Source organism: Macaca nemestrina, chromosome 7 (genome assembly GCF_043159975.1).
Source record: "Macaca nemestrina isolate mMacNem1 chromosome 7, mMacNem.hap1, whole genome shotgun sequence".
NCBI lineage: Eukaryota > Metazoa > Chordata > Mammalia > Primates > Cercopithecidae > Macaca > Macaca nemestrina.
Genome location: NC_092131.1, coordinates 172,675,832 through 172,695,445, shown reverse-complemented (window position 1 = coordinate 172,695,445; position 19,614 = coordinate 172,675,832). Strand labels below are relative to the sequence as shown.

Genomic DNA, 19,614 nt, shown 5'->3' with positions numbered 1-19,614 from the left:
ACCCTGGGTGTGGTGGCTCATGCCTGTAATCTCAGCACTTTGGGAGGCCAAGGCGGGCTCATCACCTGAGGTTGGGAGTTCGAGACCAGCCTGACCAACATGGAGAAACCCCATCCCTACTAAAAATACAAAATTAGCCAGGCGTGGTGGTGCATGACTGTAATCCCAGCTAGTTGGGAGGCTGAGGCAGGAGAATCGCTTGAACCCAGGAGGCAGAAGTTGCGGTGAGCTGAGTCACACCATTGCATTTCAGCCTGGGCAACAAGAGCCAAACTCCATCTCAAACAACCAACCAACCGAAGGAAAAACAAAACAAAAGAAAAAACACAGTGTAACAAGTTATTATAAAGTCACTGCTCAGGGACCAGCTTGCCCGTCCTGTGCCTCTAGAGGGAAGCTCCCGCCCACTGTTCTTCAGAGTTTTGTATCTTGAGTACAGGAGTCAACAAACTAGGCCTATGCACCACATCTGGCACCCAGCCTTTATTTATTTTTTGAGATAGAGTCTCTCTCTGTCCCCCAGGTTGCAGTGGAGTGGCACGATCTCTGCTCACTGCAACCTCCGCCTACTGCGTTCAAGCAATTCTCCTGACTCAGCCTCCCGAGTAGCTGGGATGACAGGTGCATGCCACCACACCTAGCTAATTTTTGTATTTTTGGTAGAGATGGGCGTTGGCCTCTCAAAGTGCTGGGATTATAGGCATGAGCCATGATGCCTGACCCAGGCTTTTTGAAAATGAAGGTTTTGGCCAGCACAGTGGCTCACGTCTGTAATCCCAGCACTTTGGGAGGCCAAGGCAGGCGGATAACCTGAGGTCAGGAGTTTGAACCCAGCCTGGCCAACAAGATGAAACCCCGTCTCTACCAAAAATACAAAAATTAGCCAGGAGTGATGGCATGCACATGTAATGCCAGCTACTTGGGAGTCTGAGGCAGGAGAATCACTTGAACCCAGGAGGCAGAGGTCGCAGTGAGCCGAGATCACACGATTGCACTCCATCCAGCCTTGGCAACAAGAGCGAAACTCCATCCCAAAAAAATAAAAAATAAAAAATAAAAAATGATGTCCTTTTTTGCATCTCAACCCTTTTTTATTTTTTTTATTTTGAGACAGGGTCTCACTGTGTTGCCCAGGTTGGAGTGCAGGAGCCTGATCTTAGCTCACTGCAGCCTCGACCTCCCCAGCTCACATGATCCTCCCCCCTCAGCCTTCCAAACAGCTGGGACCACAGGTGGGCACCACCATGCCCGCCTAATTTTTGTATTTTTTGTAGAAATGGGATTATGCCATGTTGCCCAGGCTGATCTTGACTTCAGGGCTCAAGTAATCTCTCTGCCTCCACCTCCCGAAGTGCTGGGATTACAGGCGTGAGCCACCATGCCCAGCCCTGCTTTAAATTAAAGTGTATTTCACTTGATATTAGTACAGCCACTTTGGCGGTTTTTTGCTTACTATTTAAATGTTGTATCTTTGTATCCTTTTACTTTCAATCTGTTTATTTTAATTTAAAATGTTTATCTTGTAGATAGCACATTGATGGATCATATTTTCTTTTTTAATCCTTTCAGCCAGTCGGCTTTTCTTTTTTTGTGAGACAGAGTTTTGCTCGTCACCCAGGCTGGAGTGCAATGGTGCGATCTCAGCTCACTGCAACCTCTGCCTCCTGGGTTCAAGCGATTCCACAGCCTCAGCCTCCTGAGTAGTTGGGATTACAGGCGCCTGAAACCATGCCTGGCTAATTTTCGTATTTTTAATAGAGACGGGGGTTTCTTCACGTTAGTCAGGCTGGTCTTGAACTCCTGACCTCAGGTGATCCACCACCTCAGCCTCCCAAAGTGCTGGGGTTACAGGCGTAAGCCACCGCACCCGGCCAAAGTGGTGGATTTTTTTCCTCAGAAAATCTATTCCATTCTTTTTCCAGAAACCAAGTTTGTACAACTAAAATAAATATTTATACTCTACTTTTTTTGTTCTGAGGTCTTATTGAGTTTTAATAGAATTTCATCTTTACATGTTTAGAAAAATTAGAAAATACAGATAAACCATAACTAAATAAATAATAACATCTTTTCCTTCTGTTCAAAGTTCATTACTATTAGCCGAGTGCAGTGGCTCACACTTGTAATCCCAGCATTTTGGGAGACAGAGGCGGACGGATCACTTGAGCCTAGGAGTTCGACACCAGCCTGGGCAACATGGCAAACCCCGGTCTCTACAAAAAATACAAAAATTAGCTAGGCGTGGTTGCTTGTGCCTGCAGTCCTAGCTACTGGCAAGGCTGAGGTTGAGAACCACGTGAACCCGGTAAGTCAAGGCTGCAGTGGTGCAGCCTCTGTCCCCCAGGCTGGAGTGCAGTGGTGCAATCTCGGCTCACTGCAATCTCCGCCTCCCAGGTTCAAGCAATCCTCCTGCCTCAGCCTCCCAAGTAGCCGGGATTACAGGCGCTCACCACCACACCTGGCTAATTTTTGTATTTTTAGTAGAAAGGAGGTCTCACCATGTTGGCCAGGCTGATCTTGAACTCCTGACCTCAAATAATCCACCTGCCTCGGCCTCCCAAAGTGCTGGGATTACAGGCGTGACCACCATGCCCTTTTTCCTTCTTAGAGGCAGGATGTCACTCTGTCACCCAGGCTGGAGTGCAGTGGCATGATCTCAGCTCACTGTATCATTGACCTCCCAGGCTGAGGCGATTCTCCTGCCTCAGCCTCCCGAGCAGCTGGGATCACAGGTGTGCACCACCACACCTGGCTAATTGTTAATTTTTTTTTTTTTGGAGATGGGGTCTTGCTATGTTGCCCAGTCTGGCAACATGGGATCCTCCAACTCCTGGCTTTGAGGGATCCTCCCACTTCGGCCTCCCAAAGCCCTGAAAATTACAGACGTGAGCCACCATGCCCAGCCTATATTGTTGCATATTTCTTCCATTGTGTTTTGTGGTCGCTGGAGGTCTGTTTCTTCTTGGATTCCCTGCACAGTGTTCCACAGCTGCTCCACGTAATCTGCCCAAGACTTCTGCTGCATTCAGTTGAACACACAGGAGGAAACTTCACTCCCCAGCCGACAACACAAAGATCCGTTCTCATCCCCAGGGCAGCTGCTCTCGCCACTCCACCCGCGCCCTGGATAGCTCCAGTTGCTGTGAGCGCGACCACCCGCCGCGTGATTAAGAGCGCTGCGAGCCGGGCAGTCTCCCGTGGGAATGGGGGCGTGGGTGAGTGCGAGGGAAATCCCGCCCTCCGGCGCCCGCGCTTGACCCTGGCCTCAGAGGGTGAGCTCCAAGTAGGAAGATAAGCATGATTGCGGGAAGCGGGAGAGCCGGGAGGACGGCGAAGCGCTCGTCTTCACCATTGGCTGCGCCCGCGGAGCAGCCTCGTTGCGATTGGACGTACGCAGGGGGCGGGGGCGGGGCGCGGGAGTGTCGCGTGCGCCCGCCGCTAGGGCAGTTAGAGGCGCGGGGATCCGGGCTGAGCCGGCGGCTGCTGGGAGGCTGTGTCCGGACGCCGGCGGGGCCACGCGGCCCGGCTCTGCTTGTCAGGTCCTGGGGCACCGGGGCAGCCCATGGCGGAGGCGGTGAGGGCGCGGGGCTGGCGGGCGGCCGAGCCTGGGAGGCAGGGGTGGGCGCGGCGGCCGCACCGGGGCCTGCGCGGATAGCCCGCGGGGCAGTCTCGGGCCTCTCTCCATCTCTTAAGTGGTGGTGGCTGTGGGTTTTTCTGCAGGCGATCGTTTTTGAGTAATTTGTTTCACGCACGCGCCCTGCTGTGGGGTAAATGCTGCTTTCATGTGTCCCTTAAAACGGTGGGTTTCCTGTCGTGTGTGTGTACCTTTTGCATTTGAGGGCAGATGACATTGTGACTTGGCCTCCTGTGACCGTCCATTCTCAAGGTTTCGCCAGCGTGGTGCAGAAACCCGGCCCACCCTGCTTACCTTGGAAGGAGGCTTTCCCTTCCCCACCTCCCTTTCCCCTCCATCTCTTCCCTGTTTCCCTCTCTCCCCTCACTGCCGTCCCCCAGCTCTTCTCTGCCCTCTTGCTGTTCTCTGTCCCTGTCTCTTTTTTCTGCATTAAACATTTCGGGAGTGTCTTTGTAAATTATTAAAAAGCGTTAGGTCTTAAACATGTGTGTTTACTTGCAGGCCTGAGAACCGGGAGGACGCTGGAGAAAAGCTGCCCTCTGAATCTTTGTTTGGCTGCCCAGGCTCGCCTTGACTCCAAATGTTCCGTTGAAAACAGATGCACAGGTGGGGTTTGCCATGTCTTTTTCTTGGCGTGTTTCTGCTTCCATGTTTAAATTTCTCGTGTAAGGCTGTTTTTTTTTAGGGCATGTAAGGGGAAGTTAGTTGTATCTTCCTATGTTAGAGGAGCAGGTTTATTTCCTCCTATAACTTAAAATGTAGCAGTCATGGCCGGGCGCGGGGGCTCACGCCTGTAATCCCAGCACTTTGGGAGGCCGAGGCGGATAGATCACGAGGTGAGGAGATCGAGACCATTCTGGCTAACACGGTGAAACCCCGTCTCTACTAGAAATACAAAAAAAATTAGCCGGGCGTGGTAGTGGGCGCCTGTAGTCCCAGCTACTCGGGAGGCGGAGGCAGGAGAATGGCGTGAACACGGGAGGTGGTGGAGCTTGCAGTGAGCCGAGATCTCTCCACTGCACTCCAGCCTGGGCGACAGAGCGAGACTCCGTCTAAAAAAAAAAAAAAGGTAGCAGTCTTTATGGCTGTTTTTGTAGATTGTGCACGGCTGCCTTTTAATTAGTTTCTTGCAAGTGCACTACCCTTGAGATCTATTAATAGGCAGAATTTTTTTCCTATTTATTATTACTGGATAAGAAATCTGCCACACTCCTCACCATATCATGATGACTGTTATTTGTTACTGATAGTATTTGAGCTGTTTAGTTAACTGTGGAGGGGAAAATTGGAGAAGTCAGTTGCAGTAATTATGGCCGAGAGAAACTCACTCATTTTATGAGGTCTTGTGTTGGTGTTTCTGGAGAGACAAGAGTGAGTTCAGTTGAGCTGTTTGTTTTGTATTTGTAACCAATACAAGGACTAAGGACAATTGTGTTGAAACTGAGGTCATGATGTTAGGATCTTGAGGGCTGAAGGTTCCAAATCAATGGTGTATGTATAGAATTCTATCTGACTTGAAATTTCCCCTTTCTGGACCTCCGGATGCTGAGGCTGACAGTGTCCATGTGACAGTGCCTTCCCTGACAGGAATCAGAAACCTTTTTTTTTTTTTTTTTGCATGTATCAGTAATTCATTATATTTTTAAAACTTTTAACCTCTTCCTCCTAGTCCTCAAATACTGATTTGTTAATGAATTAAAACGTTTCCCAAAGTGTTTTCTGTGAAAGAATACTTGCAAAAGATACTCAAAGAAAAGTTAAGTACATGGAAAAATCCAAAGTATATGTTTTATTCATTACATTTGATGAAATTTTTTGCTGTACTTTTTCCTCTCGAGAGGGCGTCTTGCTCTGTCGCTCAGGCTGAAGTGCAGTGGCTTGATCCTGGCTCACTGCAACCTCTGCCTCTTGGGTTCAAGCAGTTCTCTGCCTCAGCCTCCTGAGTAGCTGGGATTACAGGCACCCTTTGCCTCGCCCAGCTATTTTTTTTTTTTTTTTTTTTTGAGGTGGAGTCTCGCTCTGTCACCCAGGCTGGAGCGTAGTGTCACCATCTCCGCTCACTGCAAGCTCCGCCTCCCGGGTTCACGCCATTCTCCTGCCTCAGCCTCCCAAGTAGCTGGCACTATAGGCGCCTGCCACCACACCCGGCTAATTTTTTGTATTTTTAGTAGAGACGGGGTCTCACCATGTTAGCCAGGATGGTCTCGATCTCCTGACCTCGTGATCCACCTGCCTTGGCCTCCCAAAGTGCTGGGATTATAGGCGTGAACCACTGCGTCCGGTCCTAATTTTTGTATTTTTAGTAGAGATGGACTTTCACCATATTGGCCAGGCTAGTCTGGAACTCCTGACCTCATGATCCGCCCACCTCGGCCTCCCAAAATGCTGGGATTACAGACGTGAGCTTCCATGCCCGGCCCATGTTTGATGATTTTTTTCGTCCTTCGTTCTTGTAAAAATCATGGTTAGAAAGCAGAGCATAATTGTTCTTTGCATAGATCCCAACTTATTAGGGTTTTTAGGGAGTTTTTTTGGCATTCAGTAAATTTTTTATTTTTAGTGTGGAATGTTGTGTGTTTTTTATTATTAGAAAATATTTGTAGATTTATACATATCAAATTCCATTCTTTTTTTTTGTTTGAGACAGAATCTCACTGTGTTGCCCAGGCTGGAATGCAGTGGCACCATCTCGGCTCACTGCAACCTCCGCCTTCCGAGTTCAAGGGATTCTGCCTCAACCTCCCAAGTAGCTGGGATTACAGGTGTCCGCCACCACACCTGGCTATTTTTTTTTTTTTTGAGATGGAGTCTCGCTCTGTCGCCCAGGCTAAAGTGCAGTGGTGTGATCTCGGCTCACTGCAACTTCTGCCTCCCAGGTTCAAGCAATTCTCCTGCCTCAGCCTCCCGAGTAGCTGGCATTACAGGCACCCGCCACCACTTACCTCCACCTCCCGGGTTTAAGCGATTCTCTGCCTCAGCCTCCTGAGTAGCTGAGATTACAGGTGCACGCCAGCACTCCTGGATAATTTTTGACTTTTTAGTAGAGACAGGGTGTCACCATGTTGGTCAGGCTGGTCTTGAACTCCTGACCTCGTGATCCACCCACCTCGGCCTCCCAAAGTGCTGGGATTACAGGCGTGAGCCACATTTTTAGTAGAGACGAGGTATCACCATGTTGGCCAGGCTGGTCTCGAACTCCTGACCTCAAGTGATCCTCTCACCTCGGCCTCCCAGAGTGCTAGGATTACAGATATGAAGTACTGCACCCAGCCTAATTTTGTATTTTTAGTAGAGATGGGGTTTTGCCATGTTGGCCAGGCTGCTCTAGAACTCCTAGGTTCAAGTGATCCTCCTGCATTGACCTCTCAAAGTGCTGGGATTACACGCGTGACCACCACACCTGGCCAGTGGGAGGTCTTCCTTCCCTTCTCTCCAGCATTCTATAAGCAATGTTTTTGGGCAATGTGTGTTCAATTTTCTCTATATATACCTTGAACCCTACGGTAGTGAAAGGAAGAGTAGACAAATATTGAAGCTGATGTGGTGTGGGCTTTGAGCTGGTGGTGCTAATTATTGTTTTCATGGCCTTCAGTGACTTCATCCTGCTTTTGCTGTTGTAAAGTGTTCTAATTTATGCTCCTGAGAATAACACTTGAGGTGTACTTGGGGTTCTTGTCTGCTTCCTGGTGACTGTCGAAGCTTTTCATCTTGAAGAAGGGAGATGACCAGTGTTCCAGTGTACTGAGTTTAAAGAATTTTGCATTTTTTATTTGTAAAATTTGTAGCCAGATGTAGGGTAGGGGTGGCATGCTTTCTCTAAAGGGCCAGATAGTAAATATTTTAAGCCCTCAATGGACCATATGGTCTCTGTCATAGCCATGGGCCCTTGAAGCTATAGTGCCAAAGCAGCCACAGATAATACTATGTCTGTGGGCAGGGGAAGTTCATTCTGTAAACTTTATTTATGGACACCAAAAGATGAAGTTCAAAGAATGTTTGCAAGTCACAAAATACTGTTTTCATTTTGATTATTTTTGAATCGTTAAAACATACAATATGGTGGCCGGGTGTGGTAGCTCACACTTAATAATGCCAGCACTTTGGGAGGCCGAGGCAGGCGGATCACCTGAAGTCAGGAGTTCGAGACCAGCCTGGCCAACATGGTGAAATCCCATCTCTACTAAAAACAAAAAATTAGCCAGGCATGGTGGTGCATGCCTGTAATCCCAGCTACTTGAGGCTGAGGCACGAGAATCACTTGAACCTGGGAGGAGGAGGTTGTGGTGAGCCAAGACTCTGTCTCAAAAGAACAAAAGTAAAATACTTTCTTTCAGACCATACATGAAGAGGCTGTGGGCTGGGTTTGGTCCCTGAGCTGTGGTTAGTGACCACACACGCACACACACTGTGGTTAGTGACCACAGACACACACACACACACACACACACACACACACACACACACACACACACACACACGGCAGTCAGGCGTTTAGAGCCAGCACCTGTGTTCTCAGCCGAGCTGTGTTCCTGGCTGCGTTCTACTCTCTATTCCGGGCCCTGAGGTGTCTACCTTGGTAAACTGAGACAGCAAAGCCTGCCTGCTTCCAGGTTGGTTGTGAAGATTGAAAAGGGTCATGTTTTCTTGTCAGGCCAGATGCTTTGTGTAGGACATGTTAGGGCATTTTCCCTTTTTTTTTTTTTTTTTTTTTGAGATGGAGTCTTGTTCTGTTGTACAGGCTGGAGTGCATGGAGTATAGTGGCGAGATTCCAGCTCAGTGTAACCTCCGCTTCCCGGGTTCAAGCAATTCTCCTGCCTCAGCCTCCTGAGTCGCTGGGATTTACCGGTGGCTGCCACCACGCCTGGCCAATTTTTGTATTCTTAGCAGAGATGAGGTTTCACCATGTTGGCCAGGCTGGTCTCAAACTCCTGACCTCAAGTGATCCGTTTACCTCGGCCTCCCAAAGTGCTGGGATTACAGGTGTGATCCACCGCACCTGGCCCATTTTCACTTTTCATTAGCTGCTTTTTTCCCCCATTTATTTCCTACCTTTCTGTGAAGGATTTCTGAATTAAATGTATTTCATGTCTTAACCTTCTGAATTGTTTGTTCTCTCATTTTCCATGTTGCTGAGGAAAATAACAGGCTACGCGAGACATATTAAATTTGTATGTAGTTGCTCAGATCAGGATAAATGTTCACCTGGTGCAGAATGGGACTCTGCTCTTGCTTCACCCAGGATGCGTTTCCTGGTTCCTTACTAGAGTGGAGACACACCATACTCCAGCCCTCCGGACCCCGCTCCCTGCTCTGGCATGATTCCACCAGACTGTATTCCAGCTGTCCTCCCGGGACCTAGATGTTTTCTTTCTCTCTTTTTTTTTTTTTCTTGAGATGAAGTCTCACTCAACGGTCCAGGCTGCAGTGCAGTGGCACAATCTCGGCTCACTGCAACCTCCACCTCCCAGGTTCAAGTGATTCTTCTGCCTCAGCCTCCCAAGTAGCTGGGATTACAGGTGCCTGCCACCACGCCCAGCTAATTTTTGGAAGACAGGGTTTCACCATTTAGATCTTGAACTCCTGACCTCAAGTGATCCGCCCGCCTCCGCCTCCCAAAGTGCTGGGATTACAGGCATGAGCCACCGCGCCCAGCCCCTGACCTAGATATTTTCTCTGACCCTTTCCAAAGCCTGATTTGCATCAAATAGTTATATGTGTGTGATAGGTTTTTCTAAAGTTTTTTCAGAAGTTAACTTTTTACTTTAGTATAAAAGTGCTTTGAATATGCTGAATGTTAAATACATGTTTGTTGAATTTCTTTGAAACTTTAATATTAATGAGAACCATTAACTTTTTTTTTTTTGAGATGCAGTCTCGCCTTGTCGCCTAGGCTGGAGTGTGGTGGCGTGACCTCAGCTCACTGCAACCTCCGCCTTCCAGGTTCAAGCAATTCTCCTTCCTCAGCCTCCCGAGTAGCTGGTATTACAGGCGTGAGCCACCACGCCTGGCTAACTTTTGTATTTTTAGTAGAGACGGGGTTTCACCATGTTGGCCAAGCTGGTCTCGAACTCCTGACCTTGTGATCCGCCTTCCTTGGCCTCCCAAAGTGCTGGGTTTACAGATGTGAGCCACTGCACCTAGCCAACTTTTTTTTAATTAAAAAAGTTACATAAAATTTATTTTATTGTGGTATCTAGTTCAGGAAATTTTGACCTCTGTAGATTCATGTAACCCCCGCCATCATCAGGATGGAGAAGTTTCATCACCCTAAAACCTCCCTTGTGCTGCTCCTTTTTAGCACATATTCCCTGGCCTCGTACCCTGGCAACCACTGATCTGTTCTCCATCAGGATAGGGTATTCTTTTTGAGAATGTCATGTAAGTGGAACTGTATTTTAAGTAATGTTTTGAAACCATCTTCATTTACTTCTAGTTATATGTTTGAGATTTCTCTGCTGTTCTGTGTATTAACAGTTCTTTTTATTGCTGAATAGTGTTTCATCATTTGGATGTACCACGTTGTGTTTATCCATTCTGCTATTGTAGGACCTTGTGGTTGTCGCCATTTTTCTTTCGCGATTGTATTCCTGCTATGAGCGTTTCTGTACAGATGTCGTGTGAATGTAGTTTCCATTTCCCTAGGATAAAAACCTAGTAGTGGGAAAGTTGGGTCATGTGCTGAACTGTTTTCCAGAGTGGCTGATTTAGTTTGCATTCCCACTGGCAATCTGTCATGTTTCTGTTGCTCTGTGTCTTAGTTAGCTCTTGGTGTTATCAGTGATTTTTAGTTGAGCCATTCTAACAAGTCTAGTGGGATCTCATTGTGGTTTAAATTTGCATTTCTGTAATGGCTAACGATGCTGAGTATCATGTTCTTCTTTGCCACTCTTGTATCCTCTGTGAAGTTTCTGTTCAGATCTTTTGCACGAAAAAGCTGTATCATGGAACCAGTAAAATAACCAAGGAGAGGTTGATTAAAGTTCTGTTTATAACCCCAGAAGATTCCTGCCCTAGGGATATGGGATGGCTGAACATAGGACGCCGACACTGGACAGATGAAATAGCAGTTTATTAGTCACGCGTGCTCACAGCCCTGGAGGTGGGGGACGCCGCATGCCACACGGGGGCTACACTTGGGAACAGAGTGAGCCACCAGGGGCTGTGGGAGGCACATTTTATAGTAAGAAGAGGGTGAGATGACCTTGCTTCCATGGACAGATGTGATTGGCTTGTTTGAATAACTCTGGGCCGGCAGGGATGAGCAGGTTGGGGTCGGCTGTCTGTGATAAGGAGGGTTGTTTGGTTTGGGACCTTATCCGTGGGAGCAGAGCTCGGAGGAGACCTTGTGGTTAGGCTATTTGAGGCCTTTTAATCTTACCGACGTCAAGGCAGCACATAATATTTAGTCTTAATTTCAGGCCACACAATACCTTCTTCTATATCTACTTTCTGTGGCACTTTTCAAAAGGTTTTTGTCCTTAGTGTTTAGCAGCTGATTACGATGTGCATAGTCATGGCTTCCTTTGGATTTATGGTGTGTGGGCTTTGCACAGATTCTTCCATCTGCCTTGGTTTATGTCGTTTGCTGAACTTAGGAAGTTTTCAGCCATTAGTTCTTTGGATATTTTTTTCAGCATTGTACCTTTTCTCTCCTGTTATTAACCTGTGGGGTCTATGCTAATTCTAGGTAGTTAGTTTCAGAATTGAATTGCACTGTGGGACACATAGCTGGGTGTCCCAGAGAACTGGAGAATTGCCTGGTGCAAAAGTCCATCCATTTGGTGTCAGAAGTGTTGCAAACAGAGGAACTGTTTCCTTAGAGATTTTTAGATACTCATTATTTGTAATCTGGATAGGATATCATGTCTTCCACCGATTTGGATACATTTTTGTAATTATGTTGTTTAGACGGTTAGTAACAGTCTTGTGTGATGGAACGTGTTTACATGTCAAGATTAAGGTTACTTCTCTCTCCTCTTGGCTGACTATGTAAGGAGTTTCATGACAGTTGTTTTGACGGAAACTTCACATTGTCAGTGGCCTAAAGTCATTGTTCTCAGCTTTTCCTTTGTGTCCCAGTGCTCTTGAGTTATGCTCTCACTGATAGCGCCCCTGCATAGCAGTGCTTCTCAGTTGGCAGTGGAGTAGGGCCTCGTAAGGAGTTAAAAGATTTTTGATTTATGCTCCTATTCTACACCCTCCCTTTCCCCATGGATACACAAGCATTGGGCCACACTGGATAAAGCAATTGGTGTGAAATTGAAGTAGGTGAATATCAAAGACTAATTTTCTCAGTTGTGAAATCTACTAGGAAGTTAATGAAATATCATTTTGGAAGACATGCTCTAAGTAATTTGATATATTGGTTTTTTTTTTTTTTTTTTTTTGAGACAGAGTCTCGCTCTGTCACCCAGGCTGGAGTGCGGTGGCGCAATCTCAGCTCATTGCAAGCTCCGCCTCCCGGATTTACGCCATTCTCCTGCCTCAGCCTCCCGAGTAGCTGGGACTGCAGGCTCCCTCCACCACGCCCGGCTAATTTTTTGTATTTTTAGTAGAGACGGGGTTTCACCGTGTTAGCCAGGATGGTCTCGATCTCCTGACCTCGTGATCCACCCGCCTCAGCTGCCCAAAGTGCTGGGATTACAGGCGCGAGCCACCGCTCCTGGCCGATATATTGGTTTCTTTATGAAAATTGTACTGGATCTGTAACAGATATGATTGATGTATTTTATTTTTAAGTTGTCAAACATTCAGTTAATGATGTGTGTTGTAACTTTTCGGGGCGGGACATTTGCAGAGACTGACTAATGGTATGACATTGTGAAAAGCGGTTACAGATTAAACATTTATTATTTTTGCAGATGATAGTGTGGAACAAAGTGGAACAAAGAAAGAAGATCTGGATGACAAAGAAAAATGATGAAGAAGAAATTCCTGCACTTGTGTACAGCGCAAGTCAATTCTGCACAGCTGGTTATGGGGCAAGCAACCAGATAATCTGGTGCGTTTTGACACTTAGGAAAGCTTAATCTGACGCTCCTTATCTAAATAACTTGGATGGATTATTAGTATTTTTGGTAACAATTTTTTTGTTTTGTTTTTTTTGAGGCAGAGTCTAACTCTGTCGCCCAGGCTGGAGTGCAGTGAGACAATCTCAGCTCACTGCAAGCTCCGCCTACCGGGTTCACGCCATTCTCCTCCCTCAGCCTCCCGAGCAGCTGGGACTACAGGCGCCCGCCACCACGCCCTGCCAATGTTTTTGTATTTTTACGAGGTTTCACCGTGCCAGCCAGGATGGTCTCGATCTCCTGACCTTGCAATCCGCCCACCTCAACCACCCAAAGTGCCAGGACCACAGACGTGAGCCACAGTGCCCGGCCCACTGTCCACTTTCAAATGGTATTACACTGCCTGAGCCGCGGAGCAGCGCTCTGACCACAGCTTCCTGCTTCTGACCTGTTCTTGGTTGGTTGTGTTGCTGTATCATATGTCCAAGTGAAACATGGTATAAACCCCACAATATGCTGTTTTTGTTTTGGCTTTAAATAGGCAATGACATTTTTTCTCCTCAAATTCGAAAAGAGAAAAAAAAGTCTGGTTTTTTTGAGACAGAGTTTTGCTCTTGTTGCCCAGGCTAGAGTGCAATGGCACGATCTCAGCTCACTGTAACCTCCGCCTCCTGGGTTCAAGCGATTCTCCTGCCTCAGCCTCCCTCACAGCTGGGATTACAGGCATGCACCACCACACCCAGCTAATGCTTTTGTATTTTTAGTAGAGACCATTTCACCACATTGGTCAGGCTGGCCTTGAACTCCTGACCTTAGGTGATCCAGCTGCCTCCACCTCCCAAAGTGCTGGGATTATAGGCGTGAGCCACTGCGCCCGGCCTCTTTTTTTTTTGGAGATGGAGTTTTGTTCTTGTTGCTCAGGCTCCAGGCTGGAGTGCAATGGCATGATCTTGGCTCACTGCAACTTCCACCTCCTGGGTTCAAGCGATTCTCCTGGCTCAGCTGGGATTACAGGCCTGTGCCACCAAGCCTGTCCAATTTTGTATTTTTTGCTTAGAGACAGGGTTTCATCACGTTGGTCAGGCTGGTCTCGAACTCCTGACCTCAGATGGTCCACCCCCCTCGGCCTCCCAAAGAGCCACCGCGACTGGCCAAAAGTATTTTCTGTTCACCTACATGTTTACCATTTTGGGCCCATAAGGTTTTGTTTCTATCCCAGCTGCCTTCTGGTATCATTTTCCTTCAGTTTGGAGATGCCCCTTTACCATTTCTAGATCTGCTGGCCGAGAAGTTTTCAGTCTGTCACGGTATCAATTTTGGTTTTACCTCTGACTCTACACAAATCACTTCGTCTCACCTTGGGCCTGTCATGTATAAAATAGGAATACATTTTATGCAAGTGGCCGGGCGCAGTGGCTCATGCCTGTAATCCCAGCACTTTGGGAGGCCAAGGCAGGTGGATCACAAGGTCAGGAGACCAAGACCATCCTCGCTAACGGGGTGAAATCCCGTCTCTACTAAAAATACAAAAAAAAATTAGCCAAAAAAATCAGCTGGGCGTGGGGCAGTGGTCTGTAGTCCCAGCTACTTGGGAAGCTGAGGCACGAGAATGGCATGAACCTGGGAGGCGGAGCTTGCGGTGAGCAGAAATCGCACCTCTGGACTCCAGTCTGGTGACAGAGCGAGACTCCGTCTTAAAAAAAAAAAAAAGGAATATAATGTAAATAATTAAAATTATATAATATATATAAAATAAGTGAAAGTCCTTCAGAGTTGCTGTGCAGATGACATGAAATAATGCACTTGAAGCTCTTTAGTCAGTGCCTGGCACATACTGTTTGATAGACATTTGTTGTGATTTTAAAAATCTGTTATTTTGCCTTTCTCCTTCTTTCCCCTCAGCTAGGCATCAGAGTACCTACAGTTATGGGTGGGTAACTAGACCAAAAATACACCTTTCTTGCTCAGATTAAAGCCCAGCTTATTGACTCAGGATGACTTTAATGAAGAGGGTTTTCTTTGGAAGCTCTGCTTGTTCACAGGTTCAGAGCTTTGGCAGAACCAGCTACCTACCTGGCAGCCTTGAAGGAGCTTGGATTAAAAGCATATTCTTGAGTCACGTCATCTTTAATCAAACTGCAAGTGGAATTTGTATCTTCTATAATAGCACCTATTACTTTCATTCCTTTTTTTTCTTTTTTGCTCTTCCATCTCAACCTAAAAAGAAAAACATTAATTTGAGCCATAGGAATTTAGAACTTGTGTTTTCTTTTGCTTAGATACGTTTGACTAAAGCTTCCTTTTTCACAGGTTCATTTTTTCCAACATTTTATGATGAAAAAAATATACAGAAAAGTTGAAGGAGTTTTGCAGTGTGCACCCACATATTCACCACCTAAGACTGTGCCGCTGGCATTATCCCACGTGCTTTATCACAGCTCTCTCCACCTTTTCCTGCCTCTATTCGTCCATGAGTCCCTCACATTTTTTTTGCAATGTTACCAAGAAGACCTCCGGACACGTGCTTCTCAGCGCTGCGGCGTGCAGGCCTCAGCAGGAGTTCAGAAGTGCACGTTTCACGCTGAACCTTCTGGGAGTGTTGACAGATGACAGCTTTCCTTTTTGTCTAACGAAAAGGGCTTGCTGGCCATTGGGTGTTGTAATCTCTTAGGACAGTAAACTCTCAGTGACTATCTACATCATTCTGAATGATTCTCTCTGCTGTGTAAAGTAGGTCTAGGAGGACCTTTCTGACATTGTTAGCGTAGGTTTTAGCTTAAGGTTTTGTAAATGCTGTTTATCAAGGTGATGAAGTTACCATTTGTTGCTATTTTCTGAGGATTTTTATCATGCATGAGTATTGAGTTTTGTCATTTGCTTTTTCTAAATCAATTGATATGTAATCACGCGATTTTTGTTCTTTAGCCTATTAATAGGGTGGGTTACATTGATTTTTGACTGTTGAACCAACTTCATTCCTGGAATGAAACTACTTGGTGATGATGTGTAATTCTTTTTATATATTGTTTAATTCTACTTGCTAATAATTCACTGAATTTTTTTTTTTTTTTTTTTTTTTTTTGAGATGGAGTCTCACTGTGTCGCCCAGGCTGGAGTACAGTGACCCAATCTCGGCTCACTGCAAGCTCCGCCTCCTGGGTTCATGACATTCTCCTGCCTCAGCCTCCCAAGTAGCTAGGACTACAGGCGCCCGCCACCACGCCCAGCTAATTTTTTGTATTTTTAGTAGAGACAGGGTTTCACGTGTTAGCCAGGATAGTCTCGATCTCCTGACCTCGTCATCCGCCCGCCTCAGCCTTCCAAAGTGCTGGGATTACAGGCGTGAGCCCCTGTGCCCAGCCAATTCAGTGAATATTTTTGTGTGTATATATATATAAAGTATATTGTTCTGTAGTTTGTACTGTCTTTAGGTTCGATATCATGCTTATAATAGCTTCTTAAAATGAATTGGGAGGTTGTTCCCCTTCTGGTTTCGAGAAGAGATTGTTTTGAGTCAGAATTAATTCTTTTTTCATGTTTGATGGAATTATCCAGTGAATTCATTTGGGTCTGGTAATTTCTTTTTTTCAGGATTCTTAGAATTATGAATTCAGTTTTCTTGATAGTGGTAGGGCTTTTCAAATGATCTACTTTATATTTGGTGAGTTGTGGTAATTTGTATTATTTGAGGAATAAGTCCATTTTGCCCAAGTTGTCAAATTTGTGTGTGTAGAGTTGTTCCTAGTAATTCCTAATTATCTTTTTTGATATCTTTAGAGCCTGTGTCATCACTGATGTTGGTAATTTATGTCTGTTCTTTCTTTTTTTTTCTTTTTTTTTTTTTTTTTTGGTCAGTCTTGCTTAGAGAGGTGTGTCAGTTTTATTGATCTTTTCAGAGAACCAGCTTTTTGCTTTACTGTTTATTGTTTTTCTGTTTTCACTTTGTTTCTGCTCTTACCTTCATTATTTCTTCCTTTCTACTTACTTTTCGGTTTATTTTGCTATTTTTTTTTTTTGTTTAGGTTGTCAAGGTGGGCACTTATATTATTGATTTGTTTCCAAGTTTCTAATTTACCATTTATTTAGTGCTGTAAATTTCTCTCTCATCACCCACTGCAGCTCTTTCCCGTACATGTTGATGTATAGTACTTGCATTTTCTCTCAGTTCAGAATATATTTTAAAATTTCCCTTGAGACTTCCTCTTTGATCCATGGGTTATTTAGAAGTTTAGTTTCTGAGAGTTAGGCAATTTTCCTGTAATTCTCGTTGACTTCTAATTTGTTTCCATCGTTGGAGGGAACATATGCTTGTGATTTTAATTTCAAAAAATATGTTAGGTTTGTTTTATGCCTCAGAATATGTTCTGACTTAGTATTCAATTTGTGGATACTTGAAAAGATTAAATATTCTGCTGTTATTGGCTGGAGTGTTCTATGAAATTTGATTGGATCTAGTTGATTGATGGTGATGTTGAGTTCTATATCCTGGTGGCTTTTCTGTCTCCTAATTTTATCAGCTGTAGAGAGAGATTTTGAGGTCTCCGACTCTAAAAGTATAGATGTCTTTTTCTCCTTTCAGTTATGTTCATTGTTTTTTGTTTGTTTGGTGTATGCACGTTTTGAATTGCTGCGTCTTAATGGTGGATTGACCAGGTTCTCATTTTGTAACGTTGCCATCTGTTCCTGGTAATTGTCTTTTTTTTTTTTTTTTGAGACGGAGTTTCAGAGTTTCTCTCCTTTTGCCCAGGCAGGAGTGAAGTGGTGCAATCTCAGCTCACTGCAACCTCCAACCCCATCGGGTTCAAGTGATTCTCCTGCCTCAGCCTCCTGAGTAGCTGGGATTATAGGCACCCACCATCACACCCAGCTAATTTTTGTATTTTTAGTAGAGATGGGGTTTTGCCATGTTGGCCAGGCTGGTCTCGAATTCCTGACCTGAAGTGATCCACTCACCTCGGCCTCCCAAGGTGCTTCGATTACAGACATGAGCTACCGCGCCTGGCCAACAACTTTTATATGATGTCTCCAGAGAGGCAGTGTGCCACGGTGGCTCAGAGTCTCTGTCGTGTGCCGTACTCCTCTGTGTGACCTCAGAGAAGTTGCTTAACCACTTGGTGCCTCAGTTTCTTCATCCATAAAATGGATGGACAGCACTGCTTGACCATGCTGGGTGTGAGGGTTGCCTGAGTTCATATGTGTATAGTGGTTAAAACCATTGTTGCCACATACCATGCCTTCCAGTACACCTGTCATCATCATCCATTTTCTCAACGTCACAACCAACGGTGGCCACATTGTCCACAGGGGAGGTCTTTTCTTGTCTTGTTTCTAGATGTGAATGAACTGAAGGAGTGTCTTTCTGTGCTGGTTAAAGAGCAGCAGGCCCTGGCCGTCCAGTCCACCGCCACCACCCTCTCAGCCCCGAGACTCCAGCACAGGCTGCTGATCTTGGAGCGCTATTTCGTTGCCTTGACTAGAACCGTTTTTCAGGAGAATGTCAAAGTTAAGTGGAAAAGCAGCAGCATTTCTCTGCCTCCTGTGGACAAAAAAAGGTAATAATAAAGCGACGAAAGAATCCTGATGCCAGTGAAATATAAAATTCAGACTGTTTTGTTTCAGAAAGTTTAAGGTTTTCGATATAGTGTCTGTCTTTACCTTCTGAAATTTATTCTTGCTTTCCCTTTTCGTATGTTTTGTATAATCTGGAGAATGGATTTGCCAATTTCCTCATGTAGTAACAGACCATACTATGTAATCTGTGTATTATTTTATTCAATTAAAATTTCTTTTCTCTGCTTTTTTTTTTTGGAGAGACAACGTCTTGCTCTGTCACCGAGGCTGGGGTGCAGTGGTGTAATCATAGCTCATTGTAACCGTGAACTCCGGGGCTCTAGTGATCCTCCTGCCTCAGCCACCTGAGTAGCTGGGATGACAGGCACATGCCACCATGCCTGGCTAAATAAAAATAATTTGTGTGTGTGTGTGTGTGTGTGTGGAGATGGGGTCTTGCTCCTGACTTCAAGCAATCTTCCTGCTTCAGCTGCTGAGAGTCCTGGGATTACAGGCATGAGACACTGTGCCTGGCTCTGTGTCATTATTTTAAAGACCCTTTTCTGTGGAAGCCAGTCAAAGCTTTAGATCAGCTCAAGTATAAATTTGAGAATGAGTTCTGAACGTTGTATACTTTTTATTTTGTTTTGTTGCTGGGCAGGAGATAGTCAGATTATAATGTTTAGTGCCCAACAAGATTAGATGCTTCATGTTTTTCCTTCCTAATGTGATTTTCTTATTTTTTATTACAAGAGATGCTTCTGGGCCAGGCACGGTGGCTCACACCTGTAATCCCAGCACTTTGGGAGGCCAAGGTGGGCAGATCACGTGAGGTCAGGAGTTCGAGATCTGACCAACATGGAGAAACCGCGTGTCTACTAAAAGTTTAAAGATTAGCTGGGACGTGGTGGCGCATGCCTGTAATCCCAGCGACTCAGGAGGCTGAGGCAGGAGAATGGCATGAACCCAGGAGGCAGGGGTTGCGGTGAGTAGAGGTTGCGCCAATGGACTCCAGCCTGGGCAACAAGAATGAAACCCCATCTCAAAAAGAGAGAAAAAAAAAGATGCTGTTGGGCATATGAGTTTTAATGTGTTGATGCCTGTTAATATATCACAGATTTCCTCTGTTTGCTAACAGCCACTAGAATGTTTAAGGCTTATGTAAAATCGTACTTTTCCAAAATGAAGCTGTCTATCAGACTTTTGTCCTCAGAAGGTTAAACTGCAAGGTTGCCAGATGAAACTGTATTTTGTGTAGTTAGGAGTGCTGGCTTTATTTGACTGTGATAGTGACTTTGACTCCCTGGAGAGCACATGGAAAGTACAGGAGGCAGAAACCAGGGCAAAACCCTGAGCGTCTTGCTCCCCAGAGACAGGAGCGATCCTTGTAGCCTGTTTCCTTGTTTTCTTATGTTTTAATT

At 45.6% G+C, this 19,614-nt stretch overlaps 1 protein-coding gene across 22 annotated transcripts in view; it reads left to right on the top strand.

The window, feature by feature from the left end:
• LOC105470213 (E3 ubiquitin-protein ligase HERC2-like) overlaps window positions 1–19,614 on the top strand; it is a 147,341-nt gene that overhangs the window by 81,942 nt on the left and 45,785 nt on the right. For 10 of the 22 annotated variants that reach the window (XR_011606252.1, XR_011606248.1, XR_011606251.1 and 7 more), the window contains exons 4-5: window positions 17,976–18,195; window positions 18,947–19,178. The exons of 1 other annotated variant lie outside the window; for it this stretch is intronic. Coding sequence is in view for 6 of the 21 variants with exons in the window: in XM_071067268.1 (XP_070923369.1) it covers window positions 12,497–12,636 (140 nt within the window). In the remaining 15 variants the exon portion in view is untranslated. Of the gene's footprint in view, window positions 1–3,437; window positions 3,575–4,135; window positions 4,241–12,496; window positions 12,637–17,975; window positions 18,196–18,946; window positions 19,179–19,614 lie in introns of those variants that run through there. 11 more of the 22 variants (XR_011606242.1, XR_011606243.1, XM_071067267.1 and 8 more) reach the window with 5 other exon arrangements.